Below are 24,097 nucleotides of genomic sequence, written 5' to 3' on the forward strand. Positions count from 1 at the left end.
AAAGAAGAATGGCCAGCAGGTCAGGAGAGGTGATTGTCTTCCTCTACTCGTCTCTCACAAGACCCACTCGAAGTGTTGCATCAAGCTCTGGGCTCCCCAGTGCAAGAAAGACATGGGCCTGTTAGAGCAGGTCCAGATCAGGGCCATGAAAATGATCAGAGGGCTGGAATACCTTTCCCATGAAGGAAAGTTGAGAGAGTTGGGGTTGTTCAGCCTGGAGAAAAGAAGGCTGAGGGAAGACCTCATTGTAGCCTTTCAATATATGAAGGACACTTATAAGAAAGAGGGAAAGACTTTTCACCAAGGCCTATAGTGACAGGGCAAGGGGTAATGGTTTTAATCTGAAAGAAGGTAGACTTAGATTGGTCCTAAGGAAGAAATTTTCATGACAAAGGTGGTGAGACACACTGGAATGGATTGCCCAGAGAAGTTGTTGATGTTCTGTCAGTGGAAGTTTTCAAGGTCACATTGGGTAGGGCTTTGAACCATCTTGTCTAGTGAAAGATGGCCCTGCCCACTACAAGGGGGTTAGTCTAGATAATTTTTGAAAGTCTTTTCCAATACACACCATTCTATTAGTCTATGGGGCACTAAGTCACACAGGCTCAAAGGAAGGACCTTAATGAAAGCATTTATCCAATATCAGAGTAGTAGAAAAATGAGTCTTTGCATTTCTGACTGAAGTTCAGAAAAAGTTCTGTCATCATGTTGAAATATTCCAGTCCACTGTGAGCAGTACTTTCTACCTTTTCCAATTTAATAATGTTCTTTTTGCTCAACTGTTTTTTCTCAGGGGAAAATAGGAGGGAGAAATCTTTGTCTTGTACTGAGTACATCATTGTACAAAGCTTCGTATCAGAAAATAAAGGTTAAGATATTTTTTCTTGAAGATAAAAAAAAAAATCATTACTTATTTCCAATATTAATAAGGTCGCCCATTAAATTAAAGGAACTAAAGGGCACTTACAAAATTATTTCCTCCTTCTTTCCTCAATCTGGTAACTTTGCAAGATCTCTTTGCATTTCCTTCTTTGTTGAGACTAAAAATAAATGTCTATGATTGTAAAAAAAAACCAAATTAACAAGTTCAGATATGTGGTCAAAATTTTGAAGGACTAGAAAAATGAGTTTTTAGGAAAGCATACAGACTGCTCCAGGACCATGCTGCTACATCAGGTGTTTGGGAGAAGGATAGAGGCCTAGCGTAAACCCAGGAAAACACATTTGCGAAGGATCAAAAGAGCTAAGCAGTAAATCTACTAGGGAACAGACTCTGATATGAGTGAATAGAACCGAGTAAGATACAGAATTTGAAGGAAATATGTATGCTACAGAACTAAACCCCCCCCCCCCCCGAAATTTCCCAATAGATTCACTTCCATGATAACGTAGTTCACAACCCATAACCCACAGTGGTGTCAGCAGGTGAAACAATCATGAAATAGAGCATCAGGACAGACTTTGGCTCCAAATCCACATGATATTCTGCTTTTATAATCTCTATATGATATTATTGTGATGTTTGTCTTCTCTAGACAAAAGCCTCTCTGAAATGATACCATATGTCTTGGCAATTTCTCACGCTCAGGGTGCAACCCGGTAATGGTAAACCAGCATCACTGACCCACTCTTAAAACTGATCCCTCCCATCTCCAAAACTCCACAAGATGGTGTGTGAAATTACATTTATTGAAAAAAAAAGTGAAAGAAGCCAAACAATTGCATTTTCAATTATATGACTTAATCACCAGGGCATCCTATTCTTTCCCAAATTGTACTACCTATTTTTGAACATGACAGACCTCTATCCAACTCACCTCCCAAAAAAAAATATCATTTTACGTGTATTCAGTTTATCCCACATTACAAACCTCATGGGCTGGAAAAAGCCATGCCCTATTTTATCTCAGCAGTACTGAGGAAATAATTGTTTGATTAAGCCACTTGATTTATATAATTTTATTCAAGAAATGCCTGCAACTTTACCTCTGTTTTTCATAAAGAAAACATGCACACTATATTTTGGGATTTTTTTTTTTTTTTCAGAACTGCTAATTCTCACTGACAGAATTCCTGAAGTACAATGTAAAGTAAGCAGAAAAATAAACTCTTAAAATAAGCACATACAAATGAATGTGTTTGCCTATTGTGCTTAATCAAAAGAAATACATTGCAGAAAAACATGAGACTATGGTTCATCAAAATATTAGTATGAGAATGCAGAAAAATGAGGGAAACAGTGAAATAACTTGTCTGTGTTCTTACGAGATGTTGAAGGTGATTTGAGAGAGCTGTTTTTCACATTAACGTTTCTGGTGAAAAAAAAAACCATCTTTCTATTACTTTTTATTAGCTCCAAGTAGAGCTAACTAGGGCACTATGTCCGAAGGTTTCATTATTTTTAAGAGATGAAGCCGTGTTACGGGAAACAAGGCATAACCCAGATACAGAGCCGAGTGGCTACTTTGTGTTACTTGCTTGTTTTCAAAGCTAATTTACGCTAAGAAAATGCCTCGAGATTACCTCCAGTTTGCACTACTTTGATGAAAAACCGTCTCAGGAACATGAATCCGCTGCCACTGTCACAGTGCTGTCATAAACATAGTTTTAATTCAAAAGGAAAAACAAAAATTTCAACGTCCAGCTCCACGTGCAACCCCCAAACTCAGGGATTATTCACTTGCCTGGAACTCACTTTAACTCCCAGGTAAAAAAACCGCCGCAAGAGAAAAATATATTCTGTCCTCAGCAAGCATGTTAAGAAATGGGGTGCCGCGGTCACGGGTTTTTTACGAAAAACACACTTTTTTGAGAAGGAAGAAACACAAGCCGAGCGGCAGAGCTCTGGGCGGCGGGGCGGGGCTGGCTCGAGAATCCACCAATCAGCACCCGCAGCGCTGCTATAAATGGGGGAGCCACGGCAGTCGCTGCTGCCGCCGCGCTCGAGTCCGCGCAGCATCGTCATGTCCGAGACCGCTCCCGCCCCGGCTGCTGAGGCAGCGCCCGCCGCCGCCCCGGCCCCCGCCGCCAAGGCCGCCGCCAAGAAGCCGAAGAAGGCGGCGGGCGGCTCCAAAGCCCGCAAGCCCGCGGGGCCCAGCGTCACCGAGCTGATCACCAAGGCCGTGTCCGCCTCCAAGGAGCGCAAGGGGCTCTCCCTCGCCGCCCTCAAGAAGGCGCTGGCCGCTGGCGGCTACGATGTGGAGAAGAACAACAGCCGCATCAAGCTGGGGCTCAAGAGCCTCGTCGGCAAGGGCACCCTGGTGCAGACCAAGGGCACGGGCGCCTCCGGCTCCTTCCGCCTCAGCAAGAAACCTGGAGAAGTGAAGGAAAAGGCCCCCAAGAAGCGACCAGTGGCAACCAAGCCCAAGAAGCCAGCGGCCAAGAAGCCCGCCAGTGCTGCCAAGAAGCCCAAGAAGGCGGTGACAGCGAAGAAGAGCCCCAAGAAAACTAAGAAGCCGGCGGCCACTGCGGCCAAGAAAGCAGCCAAGAGCCCCAAGAAGGCGACGAAGGCTGTGAAGCCCAAGAAGGCGGCGGCAGCAGCCAAGAGCCCGGCCAAGGCGAAGGCGGTGAAACCCAAAGCAGCCAAGCCTAAGGCGGCCAAGCCCAAGGCAGCAAAGGCGAAGAAGGCGGCGCCCAAGAAGAAGTAAGCCTTCGTGGAAGAAAAGTCTTGCTCCGCACTTAAACCCAACGGCTCTTTTAAGAGCCACCCAAGTTTTCTTAAAAAGAGCTGAAATAAGCTGTGGGTTTTTTTTTTGTTTTGTTTTTTTTTTTGTCTTGTAGGTAAGTGGCCGTGCCTTTACATGCTTCTAATCTGCCCCATAAAGCATGCACTGGGACTTGGAGAAACTTCACCAGTTCAGGAGCAGCTCTTAATGGTCCTCTAATCGTTTCTTGTTACGGTCAAAGCGGCTTAAGCACTTAGGCACCTGAAATTTGCCAGTGCTTAACACCTGATTTGCCGCATCCGTGTGTGTAAGTAGGTGAGAGGGGAGGGGCAGAGAGGGCTGCTGCAGGCTACGAGATTGTTCACCTCACCGGTAAGTAGCTTTAAAAGCCCATGTTTTATAGTGTCAGAATATATAATATTTTTACCGGCACACAAAATAAAACACTTTAATAACCCTCTAACACAGCATTTCTAAAAAATAAGAGGGAGTTAGTAAGAAAAAAAAAAGAAATGAAGTTTTCAAAAACACTTCTAAGTAATTTAGCTCTTTAAGTGATAAAGTGGGTGGCTCTGAAAAGAGCCTTTGGGTTTCTCTGGGAACAGCTTCCCGGGTGTTTTTCTCAGATGCGCTCACTTGGCTTTTGCCTTGTGGCTGTCGGTCTTCTTGGGCAGCAGCACGGCCTGGATGTTGGGCAGCACCCCGCCCTGCGCGATGGTCACCTTGCCCAGCAGCTTGTTGAGCTCCTCGTCGTTGCGGATGGCCAGCTGCAGGTGGCGGGGGATGATGCGCGTCTTCTTGTTGTCGCGGGCCGCGTTGCCCGCCAGCTCCAGGATCTCGGCCGTCAGGTACTCCAGCACGGCCGCCAGGTACACCGGGGCGCCGGCGCCCACCCGCTCCGCGTAGTTGCCCTTGCGCAGCAGCCGGTGCACGCGGCCCACGGGGAACTGCAGCCCGGCCCGCGACGAGCGCGACTTGGCCTTGGCCCGCGCCTTCCCGCCCTGCTTCCCGCGCCCAGACATCGCAGACGCTCCGCAGCAACAAGAAAAAAAACCACCCACAAGTGCTCCGCGCAAACAGCAGCCTAACCCCAGCCACCCCAGCCCGCGGGTTTATATACAGCTCAGGGGGAGCGGCGGCTCTGTCGTTGATAGGCTGGGAAGCAGGCGTTGTTTCGACAGCCAATGGGAACGCGGATCGAGAGCTGTCCAATGGCAAAGCTTGTGGCGTCGTGACGCCCTGAAGCAGAACTTCCAACCAATGGCGATGCGCGCTCTCGAGCCGCTGCATTACACCGCTCTGCTATAAAAGGCGCTCCGGCGGGCGGAGGCGTCATCCGGTGGCTGGTGCTGTCTGTGAGTAGTTGTGTGGTAGTGGCTTGTTTGCTGCGATGCCTGAGCCGGCCAAGTCCGCCCCCGCGCCCAAGAAGGGCTCCAAGAAGGCGGTGACCAAGACGCAGAAGAAGGGCGACAAGAAACGGCGCAAGAGCCGCAAGGAGAGCTACTCCATCTACGTGTACAAGGTGCTGAAGCAGGTGCACCCGGACACGGGCATCTCGTCCAAGGCCATGGGCATCATGAACTCCTTTGTCAACGACATCTTCGAGCGCATCGCCGGCGAGGCCTCGCGCCTGGCGCACTACAACAAGCGCTCCACCATCACCTCGCGGGAGATCCAGACGGCCGTGCGGCTGCTGCTGCCCGGCGAGCTGGCCAAGCACGCCGTGTCCGAGGGCACCAAGGCTGTCACCAAGTACACCAGCTCCAAGTAAGCTGCCTCTGCGCCCTGTGCCAGACCTCTACCCAAAGGCTCTTTTAAGAGCCACCCACCTTTTCACTGAAGGAGCTGATGCTGTGTTCAATTGTTTTTAACTGTCCGGTGTTTTGTGTGTGTTGGTTTTTTTTTTTTTATTGTTAAAAAACAATAGTACTGTGAAAGCACTGTCAGTTCTAGGGAACCTGCCAGCTATCTGTTGGTAATGAGCAATGAATTCTACATCCTATATCTGCCACTAATGGAGCAGAGAATGGTCATGATTTGCCAAAAATACCCTGGAAGCATTCTTTACTTTTCTGTCTGGTTTAAGGGATGTGTCCTAATAAATAAATTATGTTGTTTTTCTCTTTAAATGCCATAAAATCAGGTCAAGATGACCGTGTGCTCCCCCACCCCCCTGTTTTGTTTTATTTTTTTTTTTCTTTCCCATCAGCAAAATACTTCAGCCTCAGGTTCCTGAGGAAAGCAAAACGAAGAGCTTCACCGCGCTCTCGGCCCCGTAGCGCGCAGCACGGCATGTGGTCCCCGGCACAGGCTCGTTCCCCGGCTCTCGCCCGCTTCTCCCTGCACCGCCCTCTTCCCCTGCACACCGTAAACCCCGCAGCCGCGCAGCCCGCGGGAGCAAGGGGCGGCGGAACGGAGCCGGAGCCGCGTAGCTGCTGGGCTCGGTCGGACCTGAGTGAGAACTGCACGGCGCGCCCCCCCCCAGGCAGGCCCGGCCCGGCGCGGCGCAGCTCCAGAGAGGGCGCTGATTGGTCGCGGGGGCGCGGGCGGCTCGGGGCCCGTCCTCGCTTCACCGTGGCGCGCTCCTCCGCCGAGAGCCGGGCCTCACACCGGGGCGCCGGAGCAGCCAGGACACGGCCGCCTTACGCGAAGCGTCGGCTGCCGCCTGCGCCTACAGCGTTCCCGCCGCGGCCCTGATCCGAACGCCGTTACTGAGCGCGAGGAAGCAGCGAGCACTCTGGGGAGGAGGCGGCCGTTGAGCGAAGGAGCCTTTGCCAGCGGTCCCTGTGGTGGGGCTGGGAGGGCGGTGCCGGGGAGCGGGCTGGGAAGAGGCCGAGGCCGAGGCGTGGGCGGCAGGACTCTGCTACAGCGATCACCTACTGTTGTTGCTGCAGGCGGCTCACGCATTCCCGCTCAGACAGCGAGCGAGCCGGCGCTAAAGCGTTCTCAAAGGCCGGAAAAGAGCAAAGCGGCCAGGCCGAGGCAAGCCGTGCAGGGCGGAGGAAGGGCGGCCCCGCTCAGCGTCTCTGGAGACCAAGGGGGCGGGGCGGGGCGGGGAGAGGGCGGGTTGTCGCCAGCGAAGCGCGGGCTTTTCGAATGCTCGCGTCGCCCAATGGCAGCCGGTCTCGCACGGACAGCCAATCGGCAGAGAGATTCGGCTATAAATGTCGGCGCCGCAGAGCCGCTGCCATAGCTGGGTCAGTGCTAGGAGAGAGCCTGTAGTAGCGGGGGGAGAGCGATGGCTCGCACGAAGCAGACGGCGCGTAAGTCGACGGGCGGGAAGGCGCCCCGCAAGCAGCTGGCCACCAAGGCGGCCCGCAAGAGCGCGCCGGCCACGGGCGGCGTGAAGAAGCCGCACCGGTACCGGCCCGGCACGGTGGCGCTGCGCGAGATCCGGCGCTACCAGAAGTCGACGGAGCTGCTGATCCGCAAGCTGCCCTTCCAGCGCCTGGTGCGCGAGATCGCGCAGGACTTCAAGACCGACCTGCGCTTCCAGAGCTCGGCCGTCATGGCGCTGCAGGAGGCCAGCGAGGCCTACCTGGTGGGGCTCTTCGAGGACACCAACCTCTGTGCCATCCACGCCAAGCGCGTCACCATCATGCCCAAGGACATCCAGCTGGCCCGCCGCATCCGCGGAGAGCGCGCCTGAGCGCCTTGCTTTGTTGCCACCAAACCCAAAGGCTCTTTTAAGAGCCACCACATGTACAATAAAAAGAGCTGTTAATCCTTTTATTATATAACAATAAGGGATAATTATGAAGGCCAATTAAGTTTTTAGTAACAGTATTTTTCAGTGTCTTGAGAATGATAGTTTAAATGGGCTTCATGACCACTTACTAACTTTTGAGCTTTTAAATCCACATGCAGCTCAAATGCCCCAGATTTATTATGGGAACTATAAAAGTGGTATCACACTCCCTATGTAATTACTAATTCTCTGCAAATGTGACACATGCTGAGTGAGTGACTGGGGTGTGTTTGAGTTTCGCCCATAATTGCAACAATACTCAGTGGAACCTTGCCATACCATTACTTACAATGTAAAGGACCCCATATTTTGATTTGAAATTATAGTGCTACAGCTCTTTTTGCTGTGCATGTAGTGGCTCTTAAAAGAGCCTTTGGGTCTGTGTGGTCTGCCTCAGTGTCTGGCAGAACCAGGGAGGGGCTGCGGCAGGAGGCTCAGGCGCGCTCTCCGCGGATGCGGCGGGCCAGCTGGATGTCCTTGGGCATGATGGTGACGCGCTTGGCGTGGATGGCACAGAGGTTGGTGTCCTCGAAGAGCCCCACCAGGTAGGCCTCGCTGGCCTCCTGCAGCGCCATGACGGCCGAGCTCTGGAAGCGCAGGTCGGTCTTGAAGTCCTGCGCGATCTCACGCACCAGGCGCTGGAAGGGCAGCTTGCGGATCAGCAGCTCCGTCGACTTCTGGTAGCGCCGGATCTCGCGCAGCGCCACCGTGCCGGGCCGGTACCGGTGCGGCTTCTTCACGCCGCCCGTGGCCGGCGCGCTCTTGCGGGCCGCCTTGGTGGCCAGCTGCTTGCGGGGCGCCTTCCCGCCCGTCGACTTACGCGCCGTCTGCTTCGTGCGAGCCATCGCTCTCCCCCCGCTACTACAGGCTCTCTCCTAGCACTGACCCAGCTATGGCAGCGGCTCTGCGGCGCCGACATTTATAGCCGAATCTCTCTGCCGATTGGCTGTCCGTGCGAGACCGGCTGCCATTGGGCGACGCGAGCATTCGAAAAGCCCGCGCTTCGCTGGCGACAACCCGCCCTCTCCCCGCCCCGCCCCGCCCCCTTGGTCTCCAGAGACGCTGAGCGGGGCCGCCCTTCCTCCGCCCTGCACGGCTTGCCTCGGCCTGGCCGCTTTGCTCTTTTCCGGCCTTTGAGAACGCTTTAGCGCCGGCTCGCTCGCTGTCTGAGCGGGAATGCGTGAGCCGCCTGCAGCAACAACAGTAGGTGATCGCTGTAGCAGAGTCCTGCCGCCCACGCCTCGGCCTCGGCCTCTTCCCAGCCCGCTCCCCGGCACCGCCCTCCCAGCCCCACCACAGGGACCGCTGGCAAAGGCTCCTTCGCTCAACGGCCGCCTCCTCCCCAGAGTGCTCGCTGCTTCCTCGCGCTCAGTAACGGCGTTCGGATCAGGGCCGCGGCGGGAACGCTGTAGGCGCAGGCGGCAGCCGACGCTTCGCGTAAGGCGGCCGTGTCCTGGCTGCTCCGGCGCCCCGGTGTGAGGCCCGGCTCTCGGCGGAGGAGCGCGCCACGGTGAAGCGAGGACGGGCCCCGAGCCGCCCGCGCCCCCGCGACCAATCAGCGCCCTCTCTGGAGCTGCGCCGCGCCGGGCCGGGCCCGCCTGCGGGGGCGCGCCGTGCAGTTCTCACTCAGGTCCGACCGAGCCCAGCAGCTACGCGGCTCCGGCTCCGTTCCGCCGCCCCTTGCTCCCGCGGGCTGCGCGGCTGCGGGGCTTACGGTGTGCAGGGGAAGAGGGCGGTGCAGGGAGAAGCGGGCGAGAGCCGGGGAACGAGCCTGTGCCGGGGACCACATGCGGTGCCGAGAGCGCTGTGAAGCTCTTCGGTTTTCTTCTCTCGGTTGCCCGGGATACGGGGCCGAGAGCGCGGTGAAGCTCTTCGATTTGCTTCCCTCGGTGCCCGCGACATGGCAAACGGTGGGGGAAGCAGAGGCAGGAGCATTTTCCTGAGCGGAAAGAAAAAAGAAGGTGGGGGTGGTGCACACTGTCATCTTGAACTGGCAGTGCTATGTATCCCCATTAGCACCAGAAGTCCTCGCGGGGAAAAAGAGCAAGCAGCACCTGTGAAGACCACACCTGATTTTATGGCCTTGAAAGACAACACCGACATCGTTCTTTTATTGTAACACCTCCCCTAAACCGGACAGAAAAGTAAATAATGCTCCCAGGGTATTTTGGCAAATCACGAGCGTTCTGACAACTGACAGTATTTTCATAGTACAATTGCTCTTTTATTATTAAAAAAAAAAACTAACAAAAAAAAAAACCCACAAAACCAGTTAAGAGCAGTTGAGGACAGCATCAGCTCCTTTAGTGAAAAGGTGGGTGGCTCTTAAAAGAGCCTTTGGGTTCAAAGGTTTTTCCAACAAGTATTTACTTGGAGCTGGTGTACTTGGTGACAGCCTTGGTGCCCTCGGACACGGCGTGCTTGGCCAGCTCGCCGGGCAGCAGCAGCCGCACGGCCGTCTGGATCTCCCGCGAGGTGATGGTGGAGCGCTTGTTGTAGTGCGCCAGGCGCGAGGCCTCGCCGGCGATGCGCTCGAAGATGTCGTTGACAAAGGAGTTCATGATGCCCATGGCCTTGGACGAGATGCCCGTGTCCGGGTGCACCTGCTTCAGCACCTTGTACACGTAGATGGAGTAGCTCTCCTTGCGGCTCTTCTTGCGCTTCTTGTCGCCCTTCTTCTGCGTCTTGGTCACCGCCTTCTTGGAGCCCTTCTTGGGCGCGGGGGCGGACTTGGCCGGCTCAGGCATCGTAACTGATCACCCTCCAAACCGCTACCGAAACACCGACGATCGAGAACAGAAAGTGGACGTGCCCGCCCGCCTTTTATAGGGACCGCATGCAAATTAAGATTTCCTCATCATTAGTGTTTATTGGCTGAAGGGGGTTTACGCAGCCATACTCGTAGTTGTTGCTATTGGTTAGATTCTGATCCGCGTTCCGATTGGCTGTTTTCGTAAAGTCATCTTTTCAGCCTATCGAAATTCGCTGTTTTCGCTGAGAAGGGATATAAGGCCGAGTTGCTGAGCTGCTTTCATTTCTGTGCGGCTTCTGCTGCTCGTGACTGCGGAGCGTCTGCGATGTCTGGGCGCGGGAAGCAGGGCGGGAAGGCGCGGGCCAAGGCCAAGTCGCGCTCGTCGCGGGCCGGGCTGCAGTTCCCCGTGGGCCGCGTGCACCGGCTGCTGCGCAAGGGCAACTACGCGGAGCGGGTGGGCGCCGGCGCCCCGGTGTACCTGGCGGCCGTGCTGGAGTACCTGACGGCCGAGATCCTGGAGCTGGCGGGCAACGCGGCCCGCGACAACAAGAAGACGCGCATCATCCCCCGCCACCTGCAGCTGGCCATCCGCAACGACGAGGAGCTCAACAAGCTGCTGGGCAAGGTGACCATCGCGCAGGGCGGGGTGCTGCCCAACATCCAGGCCGTGCTGCTGCCCAAGAAGACCGACAGCCACAAGGCAAAAGCCAAGTGAGCGCATCTGAGAAAAACACCCGGGAAGCTGTTCCCAGAGAAACCCAAAGGCTCTTTTCAGAGCCACCAACAAATTCAGGAAAAGAGCTTGAAGTTCATGGAATAAAAATACCAGAAACACAGAGCGCTTTTTGAAATGTTCGCTTTTAGACTGACGGCAAAACACCCGCACCAGCTGCTGCGACAGCGCCCCGTACACCCCACCCGCCCCCCGACCCTGCTTTGCTTCTCTATCCCGCTCAGGGGGCGGGATTGGGGCGGGTCCGTCTGGGCTCCCGGGAAGAAGCTCAGCCCTTCCCCAACCGCAGCCAATCCCTGCGCCGTCCCAGCTTTGTAAAGCCTAGTATCAGCGCGCTGTTTCACTCTTCCCCCGCTAAACAGACAGCCGGCTGATGAAGTAGCCCAGAGTTTGGAGGGCCGCCCATCCGTCCCTCCCCGAACTGGAACAGAGCATTTCTGCCAGCAGGCTGCCATTCCTTTGGACACCTCCCTGTTATCTCCTTCCCCAAAACGGGTAGTATCCACAGCGATTCAGCATTTTTAAGAAAACTTGGGTGGCTCTTAAAAGAGCCGTTGACTTTAAGAGCAGAGCAAGACTTTTCTTCCACAAGGGCTTACTTCTTCTTGGGCGCCGCCTTCTTCGCCTTGGCCACTTTGGGCTTGGCCGCCTTAGGCTTGGCTGCTTTGGGTTTCACCGCCTTCGCCTTGGCCGGGCTCTTGGCTGCTGCCGCTGCCTTCTTGGGCTTCACAGCCTTTGCCGCCTTCTTGGGGCTCTTGGCTGCTTTCTTGGCCACGCTGGTCGACAGCTTCTTAGCTTTCTTGGGGCTCTTCTTTGCTGTCACCGCCTTCTTGGGCTTCTTGGCAGCACTGGCGGGCTTCTTGGCCGCTGGCTTCTTGGGCCTGGCTGCAGCTGGCAGCTTCTTGGGGGCTTTTTCCTTCACTTCTCCAGGTTTCTTGTTGAGGCGAAAAGACCCAGACGCACCAACACCCTTGGTCCGCACCAACATACCCTTGCCGACGAGGCTCTTGAGCCCCAGCTTGATGCGGCTGTTGTTCTTCTCCACATCGTAGCCGCCGGCGGCCAGCGCCTTCTTGAGGGCGGCGAGGGAGAGCCCCTTGCGCTCCTTGGAGGCGGACACGGCCTTGGTGATCAGCTCGGTGACGCTGGGCCCCGCGGGCTTGCGGGCTTTGGAGCCGCTCGCCGCCTTCTTCGGCTTCTTGGCGGCGGCCTTGGCGGCGGGGGCCGTGGCGGTGTCGGCAGGCGCTGCAGCAGGCGCAGTCTCCGCCATGGCACGGGCACCCGCAGCACTGTGCGGCAGCGGCGGCGGCACTCCTATTTATAGCAGCGTGGCGGGCGCTGATTGGTGCCGACCTCCCGCCCCGCCCCCGCCCGCAGCTCTGCGCTCCGGCTTGTGTTTTTTCGCGGATAATAAAATGGATTTTTTGTTCTTTATCAGTCACGAAATTGCCCCTTTTCTGCATCTAGGAGGGTGTGGAAGTGCCTATTTTCGCCTGTCCGTGTCTTGAAGCGAAAAGAGTGTAGTCTGAGCAGAGAGGGGACGATAAATCCCGAGTGCTGGAACCCAACGGACCTTGAGAGAGTGAGAGTTTTGTTTTTCTTTGTAAATTAGAAATTCCCCTTTAAAGTTAGCGTGAGACAGGAAACTCAGTGTTAATCTTCACACGGTCTGTTTCACATTAGAGAAGAAAGCAAACAGTTAGATTCTCATTCTTTAAAATAAAATGTTTACAAAGCCAGAGAGGTAGCACAAACTCCCACAAGCCACGCCATCGCTTCTCTAACCGAGGTTTATACCTCTGGCTACTGCAAAACACTTGATTAGGGATTTTTTTTTTTTTTCCCCCTGTATTTTCAAAGCTAAAGTTTCCAGAGGCTACATGTGGAATAATAGACAGCATATACTCATCTACTTCAGAATGGGCTACTTTCTCTGCAACTCTTTGCTATCATTAACATAGCAAAAGGCTCTCTAAGGTTAAGAGAATAAACTGGGACACCAAGACCAAAGATGAAAAGTTTTTTGTTGAATCACTGAGCTTTGTACATCTCTGGCATCCAGAAACAGACTACGCTCCAAATAAAACACGCAGTGCTATTTCTTTAAAATCTGTTGGTATGATTCAGTAACACGAGAAAAAAAAAATGGCAGAGATCAAGTCTGCAAGAGACATGAAAACAAAATTTTATTCATATTTTGATACCAAGCTGGGAAGAAAAATGACAATTATTTTCTCTCTGCTCTTTTGCCAGGGTACAGATCAAGACACAGCAGCTCCTGTTTATAAAACTTTTGGCTGTAGCAGAAAATGATGCAAAGCTGTTTAGCCACAGTGGTGACTACTCTATTAGCACACCTCCTTAACACCTAAAACTTTGTGTGTATTTTTGTGTGTCTAGCAGAAGTTCCTAAGTCATTTATCTTGAAGTTTAATGGCCATCAGCCAGTTTAGCATTGTCATATTGCTGCATTTGTACGTGATATATACAAACTGCGCTTGTAACTTCAGTGAAATGCAAGATCTGTGAGTGGAAAAATATCACCCCACTCTCTCATTCTACTACAGGGAAGGCAAATGAACCTTCTGAAGATTTTGAGTGACCCTTCATCTTCAATTAATTCACAAAATCCCATTCTTTAAAACTTCATATAAGCAGTTTGACCTTTTCTCATATGTTTAGGTTAAAAAAAAAAAAAAGACTTCAGGAAAATGAACATATTTTTATCTCCCACTTCTGTTTTCTTTCTAACTCTTCCTCATCACTGAGATCTCCTAGCTGAAGAGTTATCCCTGAGACAGGGAGAGTGAATAAGATGGCAAATTCAGCAAATCTGGACCTGGCCTTTCAAAACCGTCTTGGAAATGGGATGGCTTATAGAGCTATGTTCACGATTTTTCAAAGGCAAGAGAATTGGACTGTAACACATTTACTTCATGTATTAATAGGGACCGTAAAGAATTGGATAGTGAAATTATTAACATCTCCTAAAGTTTCTTGAAATCAAGTGGATAACTGCGTATTTGCTCCTTCACATCTAGGTCTGGTAAAAGCCCTGATGTCTTTTAAAAACTAAACTTGTTAGAGTGTCTGTAAGCTGAATCTTTTTATACTTATCAACTCTTTTCACATTACCAATGCCAATAGTGGGGTTGGGACAGAAGCCTTTCTACCTCACAATAAAACAATTTCTCCCATTCTCTGCAACTCTTTTTTTTGCAAGAGTAATAATGCAGCAAAATAGCACATTTTCTTCAATTTGTAATTTGGTATTCTCAGGACTGCTTTCCTTACACACACATAGTCAGGTGGAATACAGATGTATGTCTAAATCTTGTACAGCAGTGATAACTACAGCACCAACCATCTCCAGAGGAAAAGCCTCGAAATATGTGCCAGAGCAAAAATGCAGCGCATTGTTGTAGTCCTTGTCTTACTCCACTTTTGAGGCTGTCAGTCTCCATCAAATGCTAAGTGGCCATTTTGCAACTTGAAGCTATTTTTTTGTAATTATTTTAAGTGCTTCAATTTATTTTATTTTCCACTTACATGTTTACTCCGTTATTCTCTTCCTTTATTGTTAAGAAGACAATATATTCTCATGACCACCTCACAAACAAGCAATCAACCCACGTGCATCACGGGTAGGATGCAGAAGTACCCAAGAAAAATCACGGCATACAAGGAGAGCTGAATAGAGTGTCACCTCATTCAGTAGTGAATACACAAGGACCATGGTTCACCCTCTTCCCCCAAATACTGCTATTCCTTGCGTGACTAGCAGCGCAAAAAGCCTGAAGATATCCCCCAGAGGTCACTACTCTAGTCATGATCATTAGGATACACGGAAGTAATACACATTTCACTGCCATGCAGATAGAAAAAGGGAACAGATATGGAGGACACATACTAGGAGAGATTCTCCCTCCTTCTTTTGTATTTGCCTTCACCATTACAGCAAGCTTTGCTGTCTCATCTTAGAAGAGGTGACCATGAAGAACAAGAAGACCTCAATGATATTCCACGCTGTCTGTCTCTACTTGCTCTGCCAGTATGAACTGAGATATCTGGTGGAGTAACAAAGATCTGCCAGCAAATCCTACAGAATGTATTTTTTTGCCAGTGCTAGCAACGTGAGTCAGCTCAGCCTGCAGGGCTAGATCTGAAAACCTCTTTAGAGCAATACCCAGCCAGCATGAAGAGCATAGGTTATTATAGCTGGTAACATATACCTACTAACTTGAAAAAATATATAGTAATCCAAACCAAATGTAATGCCTGCAAGATAACAAGCAATTTTTGCACAATTAGGGTAATCTTACATTTATTGCATGCCCCTTTTGTGATACTTCACTTGGCAGTAGGTGACAAAGCATAGCAGCCACCATAGATGACATTACAAATCCTAGGAAAAGCACCTTAGAGAGGTTCAGTGTTCAGCTGTTTGTACACATACTGAGGATAGCTCTTCCTGAACTGGTTGCTCCTTTCCCTCCCCTTTTGTATGACTTCTCCACATGAGTATCTAACTGCACTGCATTTATTCATTTCACATTACTTCTTTCCAAAACACATAAAGCCCATCCTCATTTTGGAGATGGGAGAACTGAGAGTCGCTTATCCATGTTTTTAAAAAATGCAGTTACTTGGATCCTCCAGTTTTTACCTGGTTCAAGTTTTCCACCCTTCTCCTGCTGAGGCCCAACCATATGTGTTAATTCTCACCATTTCCTGTCAGCAGAAAAATGTTTCAGAGCTGATTCATCTAATTTCACAAGAGAAAAAAAATAAAATCTGTTCAAAATGCAATTAATTTGTCTGCTCATTTTAACTTTTAATTTGTAACAAACCTCAATTCCCTCCCGTACACACGTAGGCCAGGCCAGGACGTCAGTCTGCAGGTGCAGTGAGGATCAGGTCTGGTGAGGGGCTCTGCAGTCAGACACAACCCCGGGTCTGGGCATCGGACACCTCTCTTGTGCAGTGGGGCCACGGCCGGGCACGGCTGTGGGGAGCTGGAGACTGGCCCTGTTGCTGTGTTGCTAGGGCAGGGACTGATGGCCCTGGGGGGCTTAAATGGGATCTTGGGACCTGGGCAGGGTGGGGAGAGACACAGGAGATGATGAGCAGGGATAGGCAGGGCTGGTGGTGCCCTGACAAGACCCCTTTTTGGTGTAACAGGAACTATAAAAGGCTCTCAAACTTACTGCTTCAGCATTCCTCTAGATCCAGATAATGAAGAGCAATTCTGGCCAAGTTGCATGCAAATGTTTGCTTACAGTCCTAGTAGACAGGGAAGTAGATTTTAGCTATAACAAAACTCCTCAGCCACTTTCACTTATCATTGACACTGGATGTAGTCACCAGCTTTAGATTCAAGACAGCTGAGAACAATAGTTCCTGCACTTCAGTTTAGTGATTCCCAAGTCTTTTGTCTTCAAACACATCAAAATGTGGGAATGGCTTGGCTGATCAGTGGTCAGCTGTATCTGAACAACCCTTCCACCTTAATTTCATTGACCTTTACAGGGAAACATCACAAGAGGTTTTGGACTAGCAGCAGCCAGCTTCAGTTGCAAAACTGTCCTAGATAAGAGTGTTTCCATCCCCTCCAGCACAGCCAGAAAACCCAAAAGGGATCAGTAGAAAGAGCCATTTGTTCAGTGTTTTAGCTGCTATCTGGAGAAAATGTTGACCCACAGTTTTGGTCTGGGTGACGATGTACAAGCTGCTCTCCTAACTGCCAGTGGGAACTCCCATCCTTTCCCATCCCACTCTAAACTATGATACTCACGTCATAGGGGTGCCTCAGCCAGCTTTTTTTTTCCTCTAAGGCAGCTGGTCTCAAGCTTCTGGCTGGCATCCAGCCCCTTGGGGCTCACCTGCTCCCCAGTGGTGCCCACCCTGGCCAAGGAGAGGATAACTGCCTTTACTACCTATCAGCAGCTAAGCATATTAGGTGTTCCCTGATTAATCTGGACACTTAAGAGCTGCCTCTTTGACCTGTTTTTCCTCTCAAGTGCTGTGACCCACAGTTTGGGAAAAGACCTGTTTGCAGAAGAGCACTCATTGCATTTAGGCACCTCTGCAGCCTCCATGGAAAGATCCTGCATTACTAGCTTTACTTCTCCTTTACTAACTGATAGTTTTGTCTCCCCTCACTTTCTTTCTTCCACCATCAGTGACCCGCAATGCCCAAATACAGCCGGCAACCCCTCCACTTTCTGCAGAGAAGCCAAGGACATGAGCTGACACCTCACAAATACAAGCTCAGGGTGGCTCAGCACCGGTGGACAAACGTCCTTGAGGGAGAGGAGATTGGCCCCTCTCCCCGTGTTCCTGGAGGGCAGGGATTGAGGATGACGTTCCCTGCATTTTTCCTAGAGGACGCTGGGATGCAGAGTCTGCAAAGGAAAGGAGCAGTTTGGCACAAATGTCCAGCAGCTGAAGCGCTGCCCTGAGTTAAGTGCAAAATCAGCTGCCGGCATCACTGCACCTGTGAAAACACGGGAGCTGTGTGGAGCTGGGCAAGCAGACGTTTTTAGAGGGGGAGGGATCCTTCTGGTGGGTTGTTTTGCCGCCTTTTTGGACATACGTAAAGTGCATTATGTAAAGTGCTTAGTTTTGAGACCCTGAATACATCTATGTCTTGTCTCTTTCCTTATCGCTGGCATGTATTCAAATAAGAATTTCTATGACAGCTGTCACATCACTTCCATATTCAGAAAAAAAAAAAGAAAAATTTGTTCCAAAGGCCTTACAAGGGAAATATTCCTGTTGGCTTACTGATGCCTTTTCTTTTCCAAGTAATATAAAGAAAAGAATGCTGTGTCCTTGAATATAGAATTTGTATTCCCCACATTAATCTGTCTATCATCAGAAGTGTGACAGACACTTAAAAATGGGGAAGTCTCACTCTCCAGTCTTGAAGAGGCCCAGAACAAGGGCATTTAAAATCATGGCCTGATCAGTATTACAAAAGCTGTGCTAGATTGCAGGGTAGCCTCAAGGAGCAAACAGTCATCTGAAACTAAGGCCACCTACGTTCAACATTTGGTTCTGCTCATGAGACAATGAGCAAACCACCAGCTTCCTCCCTACCTCTGTTTCCCTGCATATCAGCTGATAACAGGCCCACGTCCCAAGTTCATTGAGATTGCTGCAGAAGAGCAACAACATTGAGTTGTCTGTAGCTTCATGCTGCTAATCAGAGGTCCTGAATCCAAAATGATGTGATTTTTGAGCATACATCAGGAAATGTGTCAGCCACAGTATATTTCTTGAAATACAAAAGGTGGTGAAAAGTAGGCAGCCTGATTACCAATGCCTATTTACAGTCTACTGTGCTGAGGAAAAGACTCCTACTGAGGAGGAGATTTTAAGGAAAGAGACTGCTTTTTGCTAGGCTCCTTCATGACCACTCACCGTGGGAACACCTGCCTACAGAATGGCTAAAGAAGAAAAAGTGTTTCAGGTTCAATGTTTGTTCTGTACTAAAGCTGAAAGAAGGAGGATGCTCACCTTCAGGCACTTCTCTAAAGAGGCACAAAATAAAGCAATCTATTTGCTTTCTGAGACCTGATCCATCTCCCTGACTGCACTATATTGAAGCAAGGACTGACAGTAAGAGGCCATATCCACCCTCTCTGCCCAGTTCCAGTTCTCCAAGCCTACAGAGCTGCTTCAAGTGTGCAAACATTTGTCTAGACCTATACCAGTTGAGTACAAAATGTCATCTGATCTGTACAGTCACTCAACCTCTGATACGCTGCAAATATAAAACAATACCTAGCCTAGAGGGGAGCCCTAGGATACTGCAAGAGATGTTAGTCTTGTGGATTTGGATTAAAATCTGATCTAGATATCAAGAATACAATTTGTCCATAAAAGCAGAGTTCACAACCAGTCTCCAAAGCAGATTTGTAAAATTCAGAGTCTCAGTTCAAGGTGGACATGAAGACCACCCAATAGTCAAACACCCCCTGCCAAATACTGAGTTCAGTACAGATGCGAGTAGTGGTACCTGCATGGGCAATATTTGGGACATACAGAAGGAAACCTCCCTAAGATCACGCCCATCTGCTGGCACCACCACAGTACATAGCACCAATCCAGAGAGGTCTGGGTTCTCTGGACGTGAGGATGCTCCAAGAAAAAGTGTTCTTGCTGTAAGCAGCAGCAGCAGATACCAGATCAGTAACTGCCCTCCACACTGCAGCTCTGCTGCCTCTCGTGTTAACCTATTGCAAAGTTTCTCAGCTTGAATGAAGCTTAGGACCCCTAATAACAATGTAAAGGCTCCAGTTTGAGTTATGTGATTTATGGGTCAAGGTTCCAAGTGATTTTTTTTAATAATGTCCCCCTGCCCAGAGCTGTAAGAGCAAACATGGATTAAGATTATATTTAGTGGACATCAACCTCACATTGCATTTGTGTTTATATGTACAGAAACAAAAGCTTCTCTAAACAAACAACTGCACCAGTGCTTTGGCCAGTCATATTGTCAGCAAACCCCACTACCTCACCATTTACCCCTTTTTCCACATCATTTAGGAACTTGTTAAAGAACACAGATCCTAGTGAAGACCCCTGCAGAGGTCCCTCTTGACCTTCCTCTGTTTAGTCCTATGCTTTTTTTTCCAGCCTTCTATCAAATGACTATCCATGCTAGATTTTCCCTTTTATCATGCTGCTGTTGACTTTTCTTTAAAGTCTTTTCAGAGACGCTTTGTCAAAAACCTTTGGAAATCCCAGCAGATCACCTCAATCAGGTCACCCTTCACTACATACTAGCTGACCTTGTCAAAAAAAAACTCCAAGATGGTTGTAAGGCAGGACATCCCTTTGCACGCTGAAACTATGCTGACATTATTTAAAAGGCTGAATTTGTCCAGGAGGCTGTTCTGACCCTCGTTACAACTCCACCAGTGTGTCTGGCACAGCCGGTAAGTTTATAGACCGAGTCCTGTGGTCTGACAGGCTCTCAGGCAGGATTTTTGATGCTGCTGTGACAGATGGAGGATTTAGTACTAGTTTTGATTTTTTCAACTAGCTGATCTTCTAATCCTCTTTTGGACAGCTCAATTATATTTTTACGTTTAACATGCTAAAGTTTATGTTCTTTTCTGTGTTATTTACTCAGACACACCTGCAGCTTTTTGAACGATGCTTTCTTACTCTGAAACCTCCCTCCTGTTATCAGCATCAGCATCTTTCCCTTTCTCAGGCTTTTCAGGGTGGGTGGTAGTCCTACCAGTGTGTCCTCAGCATGGTCACTTCAGCCATTTCCACCAATTTGTGAGGATTTAATCCTCCCAGCTGTTCCTTCGAGCTTCTTCTTAACAAGCTGAAGGTTTCCAAACTGCCTATCATAACAGCAAAATATAACAGTGTTCTTGTCTTGTTTCCCAGGCTTCAAGCCCTGATATTGAGACAATCATAGGATTAATTTGATTCCCTGGCCTTCTCTTTGAATACTAACCCTCTTGTTTTATGCTAACCCCTGATGTATCCTTCCGCAGAGGCTACAGAATTTGCTATGTCTTGTCCTTGAGATCACCGTCTTGATATTCCCTGTATGAACACGGGAATAGCATATTTCAGTCTGACAGTGTACTCCAGGGTTGTCCTCTGGAGCAGTCCTCCCAAGCCATGTGGATGTGTCCTCTAATCAGGAAAGAGATAGGGAGAGTGAACACGAGAGCTCGTATGGTGAGTAGACAGGCTACAAAATAATCTGAGAAAAACTATCTTAACAGCTAAATTGCCTTCCACACAAGCATCTCTTCTGCATAGTACTTGTATGGACTGTGATCCTGACATAAGCATGAGTCAGAAAAGTGGTCCTTGGTAATCTAATTCTTCCCAGTGCAGCTTAGGGTTTCCCTTTACCCAGAGCTCCAAATGTCATGGAGCTCAAAGGAAATGCTGTTGTTAAGATATTCTTTTATAGAATCATCCTTGAAAATACTTTTCTGGGTGTTTCAGAGGAGAATCTCCTCATCTCACTCCAGTGATTTTTCATCTGCCAGCAAAGCATCTTCTGGCAATGAGAAGCAAAGTGTAGACCCTGTTCTGGCTTGCCTTCAGTGACAACAGGGTTTATCTTGGCTCCATCCAGCCCAGGAAAATACAAACAACTTTACTGTCCTCTATAAGTCTTGTCCTAGGGCCACCCCAGCTAGAACCAAAAGCCAAGTCTCTCTTTACTGTTTGTGTCTGGGGTAGGTTAGAAAAAACTCAAAGAATACCTAAGGAAATATATTTTTTCTTTTTTTTTTTCTTTTTTTTTTTTTTTGTTTTTTTTTTTTTTTTTTTGCTTACACTGTTTGACTTTGGGGTGAGATTTTTTAATTTTTTTTTTTTTTTTGTACAGGTAGGCAAAAAAAAAAGAGGCACTTTTTGTACACGACAGGTAAAAAAAGAGGCACTACTCAATCTTTTCAGGGGCTGAATTTGATCAGACATAACCAGAGAGATTTACTACCCCTCCAAGCCTTTGTACCTCCCAGAATGATGCCATTTTTAGAAAGTATTTTTTAAAACTGCATGTGTTTGCAAACCACAGGGTCACTCAGCCATGCCCTGCCCTTATGGCTACTGCTAATTGTGCAGGGTGTATCTGCAGATGCAGGGAAGCCGGTTCTCTCCCAGGCTTCCTTTCCTCCCTCTCATGTCCTGATCATTTGTTTGGGAGGGTGCAGGAAGCGGGCCAAATCCACCCAGGCCAAGAGCATCTGCTGACCATCCCTGTAGTCTCGTGAAATCACTTCGGGGACACTGGGCAGCAGAGTGCTCAGGCACAGGACACATTTGAACTAGGAGCCTGGAAGAAACACCAAGCTCCTGTCCCCATCATGTCGTGGCTCTGCAGCTGGCCAGCTTCCCCTCTTCTGGAAGCACAGGCTCCCAGGCCTCATGGGAGTGGTGACTTGCTCTTGCCAGATCTCCCATTAACAGAGTTGGTATTGTGCTTGAAATATGCCCTCAGCTCTTTCATGAGACTACCACATCATAAATATCTCTTCAAACAGGTTTATATCACTGAACAGCTATTCTTTCTGATCAGGTCTAGGGAATGTGTAATAAGTACTTTCTGAGGCACTTGCACCAGATTATGCCTTAATGTTAATGCTAACAAGGGTACAAAAAGACCTATCTGGCCTTTAGTGAGGAAGCATTTGCCCTTTTCCCTCCCTCTAAGGACACTGGCAACAGGACAAAATGTTTCTGTTTATTTTTCCCAGCCCTGGTGGGTTACCAAGAGGAATCACCTCGCAGCTATCATATTTTGAGAATGGAAGACCTGACTTGAAAATAAAAGTCCTGGCTTGACAAAAATAATAATGATTTGAATTGTGGGGTTTTGTCTTAGTCTCCCTGAACGTAAAAGAAACCATTAGGATTGTGATGCAGTGATGTTACCCATCTCATGCTTTCTCTGCATTCCCAAGTGCATCTCTACAAAACCTTGTGTTCTTCTGTACATGTCCGGCTTGTACACGTCCTCTGCTAATCCTGAGAATGTGACTGACAACTTGTCCCTCAGGAGCATGGGGAGGACCACATGCCATGCACTGTGCAGTGCAGGATCACCAAAACCATGGACTTTTCTTTCCCTGATCCCACACAGCTAGCATAAGGGCCACTCAATAAAAGGAGTACATTAGCTGAAAACAGGCAAAAGAAAATACTTATTTATACCATGAGTAGCTGGGAACTTCTGGACTTTACTGTTCTGGGAGGCAGTGGAGGCAGCAGAGGCAGCTGGCTTCAGCAGGGTCAAACGTACCAGATAGATAAATCTGTGGGCAACAGGGGTCTATCATTGAAGAGAACAGGCAGGGATGTACCACTGCCACCTGCACTCTTCCACAATAGCATCTCCTACTAGCACTGCAGGACACCAAGTGGTGGGTTACAGGGACCATCTCTGGCCCACAGCAATCTCTGGGGGACAGGACATTTGAAATTGGATCATAAATCTTACAAACCTGGGGGACATCAAACGGGGCGGGAGCGAGATAAAGAATTGCTGACTATAATAAGTCACATATTGTAGAGCAGGTGCCTGAAAGAGACGGACTGAACCAGCCTTTGAGGATGGCTGCTGCTTCTCCTGGCTCTAGAGGGAGCTTAGGAAAGTTAATAAACTGGCTGTGTGTCAATGTCTGAAGAGGGCTGAAGTTAGGTAAGATGCACCCCTGTCTGAAGTTAAAGGTAACAGTTTTCAACTTCTCCTCGACTTCTTTAGTCCCTTCTGTGTCTGTCATATTTCTATGGTGCCAGATGGAAGGGTTAATCAATGTAATGAATTTCATTGTTTTGCTTTCATCACAGGGCATGTTTTATACAAAATGTTTCCTGATGAACCTTAATCCTGTTAGTAAAGGCTTAACAATATGAAATTAATAATAATTAAAAAACAAACAAACAAACCCCCCCTCAAAACCAAACCAAAACAACAACAACAACAACAACAACAACAACAACAACAAATGGATCTTGTAACTGTTTTAAAAAACTGACACCTGAAAAATTTAGAGAAATCCAGGATTTGGTTTTCCATCACAGTCCAAACTTCTCAACTTTTAGATTCCTCTTCTTCAAATGTGGCATCAGTTTCTATAAGAACTGTGGACAAACTCTCTTATATGATGATGAAGGAATGCAACAGTGACACATGACTGTGACCACTCTAGGACAAGTCAAATCCCTCTACGAAATTTGAAGTTTTCAAACTGAATATTCTCAAAACAAAGTCAGCATCATTGGTAAAACTGGTATGGAATTAACATGCAGACCTGCAATGCAGCCTCAATCTATCCAAATCACTCCATCTCCATTACCTAATTTTGATTATCAGTTCTCTTATCTAAGTTAATTTTCAGTGAAATGCCCATGTATTGTCACGAATATTAAATATCTCTCTCTCTCAACAAGCTGCAATTGATGTACAATAGAACAGTTGGTTAACTTGAAGAAGCAAGAGAAAAATTAGGATTAAATAAAAACTTACATTCTAAAAACATACTATTTCTCTTTCATATATTTAAAAAATACTAGAGTTCATTAAAATAGTAAAAGAAAAAAAAAATTCCTTTACAAAATTTAAGTCAGACAATGTCAATACACTGAGACCCCATATCATCTCATGATTTTTTGTTTTTATTTTTTTACATTCTTGGTTCAATAATGGA

The 24,097-nt window shown here is 48.9% G+C and overlaps 8 protein-coding genes across 8 annotated transcripts; 4 read left to right on the plus strand and 4 right to left on the minus strand.

Moving 5' to 3' along the window:
• The first annotated feature begins 2,064 nt into the window (after positions 1-2,064).
• Positions 2,065-3,750, plus strand: LOC147602092 (histone H1.11L-like). The gene has a single exon (XM_086751341.1). The coding sequence runs from the start codon at positions 2,907-2,909 to the stop codon at positions 3,645-3,647; it is 741 nt and encodes a 246-aa protein (XP_086607467.1). The 5' UTR covers positions 2,065-2,906; the 3' UTR covers positions 3,648-3,750.
• A 446-nt stretch (positions 3,751-4,196) lies between these two features.
• Positions 4,197-4,712, minus strand: LOC147602093 (histone H2A-IV). The gene has a single exon (XM_086751367.1). It carries the CDS (start codon positions 4,685-4,687, stop codon positions 4,298-4,300), a length of 390 nt encoding a protein of 129 aa, XP_086607493.1. The 5' UTR covers positions 4,688-4,712; the 3' UTR covers positions 4,197-4,297.
• A 283-nt stretch (positions 4,713-4,995) lies between these two features.
• Positions 4,996-5,526, plus strand: LOC147602094 (histone H2B 5). Its single transcript, XM_086751380.1, has one exon. The coding sequence runs from the start codon at positions 5,056-5,058 to the stop codon at positions 5,434-5,436; it is 381 nt and encodes a 126-aa protein (XP_086607506.1). The 5' UTR covers positions 4,996-5,055; the 3' UTR covers positions 5,437-5,526.
• Positions 5,527-6,176: 650 nt separating this feature from the next.
• LOC147602095 (histone H3) lies at positions 6,177-7,390 on the plus strand. Its single transcript, XM_086751352.1, has one exon. It carries the CDS (start codon positions 6,904-6,906, stop codon positions 7,312-7,314), a length of 411 nt encoding a protein of 136 aa, XP_086607478.1. The 5' UTR covers positions 6,177-6,903; the 3' UTR covers positions 7,315-7,390.
• Positions 7,391-7,763: 373 nt separating this feature from the next.
• On the minus strand, positions 7,764-9,090 carry LOC147602096 (histone H3). The gene has a single exon (XM_086740097.1). The coding sequence runs from the start codon at positions 8,256-8,258 to the stop codon at positions 7,848-7,850; it is 411 nt and encodes a 136-aa protein (XP_086596223.1). The 5' UTR covers positions 8,259-9,090; the 3' UTR covers positions 7,764-7,847.
• A 611-nt stretch (positions 9,091-9,701) lies between these two features.
• Positions 9,702-10,299, minus strand: LOC104474263 (histone H2B 1/2/3/4/6). The gene has a single exon (XM_010119290.2). It carries the CDS (start codon positions 10,158-10,160, stop codon positions 9,780-9,782), a length of 381 nt encoding a protein of 126 aa, XP_010117592.2. The 5' UTR covers positions 10,161-10,299; the 3' UTR covers positions 9,702-9,779.
• A 21-nt stretch (positions 10,300-10,320) lies between these two features.
• Positions 10,321-11,003, plus strand: LOC147602097 (histone H2A-IV). Its single transcript, XM_086751400.1, has one exon. The coding sequence runs from the start codon at positions 10,491-10,493 to the stop codon at positions 10,878-10,880; it is 390 nt and encodes a 129-aa protein (XP_086607526.1). The 5' UTR covers positions 10,321-10,490; the 3' UTR covers positions 10,881-11,003.
• A 3-nt stretch (positions 11,004-11,006) lies between these two features.
• Positions 11,007-12,300, minus strand: LOC147602098 (histone H1.01-like). The gene has a single exon (XM_086751390.1). It carries the CDS (start codon positions 12,166-12,168, stop codon positions 11,494-11,496), a length of 675 nt encoding a protein of 224 aa, XP_086607516.1. The 5' UTR covers positions 12,169-12,300; the 3' UTR covers positions 11,007-11,493.
• Between the last annotated feature and the right edge of the window lie 11,797 nt (positions 12,301-24,097).

The sequence above is a fragment of the Chlamydotis macqueenii genome, chromosome 1 (assembly GCF_036417535.1).
Source record: "Chlamydotis macqueenii isolate bChlMac1 chromosome 1, bChlMac1.mat, whole genome shotgun sequence".
Lineage (NCBI taxonomy): Eukaryota > Metazoa > Chordata > Aves > Otidiformes > Otididae > Chlamydotis > Chlamydotis macqueenii.

What these genes read in the sequence shown, in the direction of transcription:
- LOC147602092 (XM_086751341.1), top strand. Translation starts at nt 2,907, where the DNA reads ATGGGGGAGCCACGGCAGTCGCTGCTGCCGCCGCGCTCGAGTCCGCGC.
- LOC147602096 (XM_086740097.1), bottom strand. Translation starts at nt 8,258, where the DNA reads ATGGCTCGCACGAAGCAGACGGCGCGTAAGTCGACGGGCGGGAAGGCG.
- LOC147602095 (XM_086751352.1), top strand. Translation starts at nt 6,904, where the DNA reads ATGGCTCGCACGAAGCAGACGGCGCGTAAGTCGACGGGCGGGAAGGCG.
- LOC147602094 (XM_086751380.1), top strand. Translation starts at nt 5,056, where the DNA reads ATGCCTGAGCCGGCCAAGTCCGCCCCCGCGCCCAAGAAGGGCTCCAAG.
- LOC104474263 (XM_010119290.2), bottom strand. Translation starts at nt 10,160, where the DNA reads ATGCCTGAGCCGGCCAAGTCCGCCCCCGCGCCCAAGAAGGGCTCCAAG.
- LOC147602093 (XM_086751367.1), bottom strand. Translation starts at nt 4,687, where the DNA reads ATGTCTGGGCGCGGGAAGCAGGGCGGGAAGGCGCGGGCCAAGGCCAAG.
- LOC147602098 (XM_086751390.1), bottom strand. Translation starts at nt 12,168, where the DNA reads ATGGCGGAGACTGCGCCTGCTGCAGCGCCTGCCGACACCGCCACGGCC.
- LOC147602097 (XM_086751400.1), top strand. Translation starts at nt 10,491, where the DNA reads ATGTCTGGGCGCGGGAAGCAGGGCGGGAAGGCGCGGGCCAAGGCCAAG.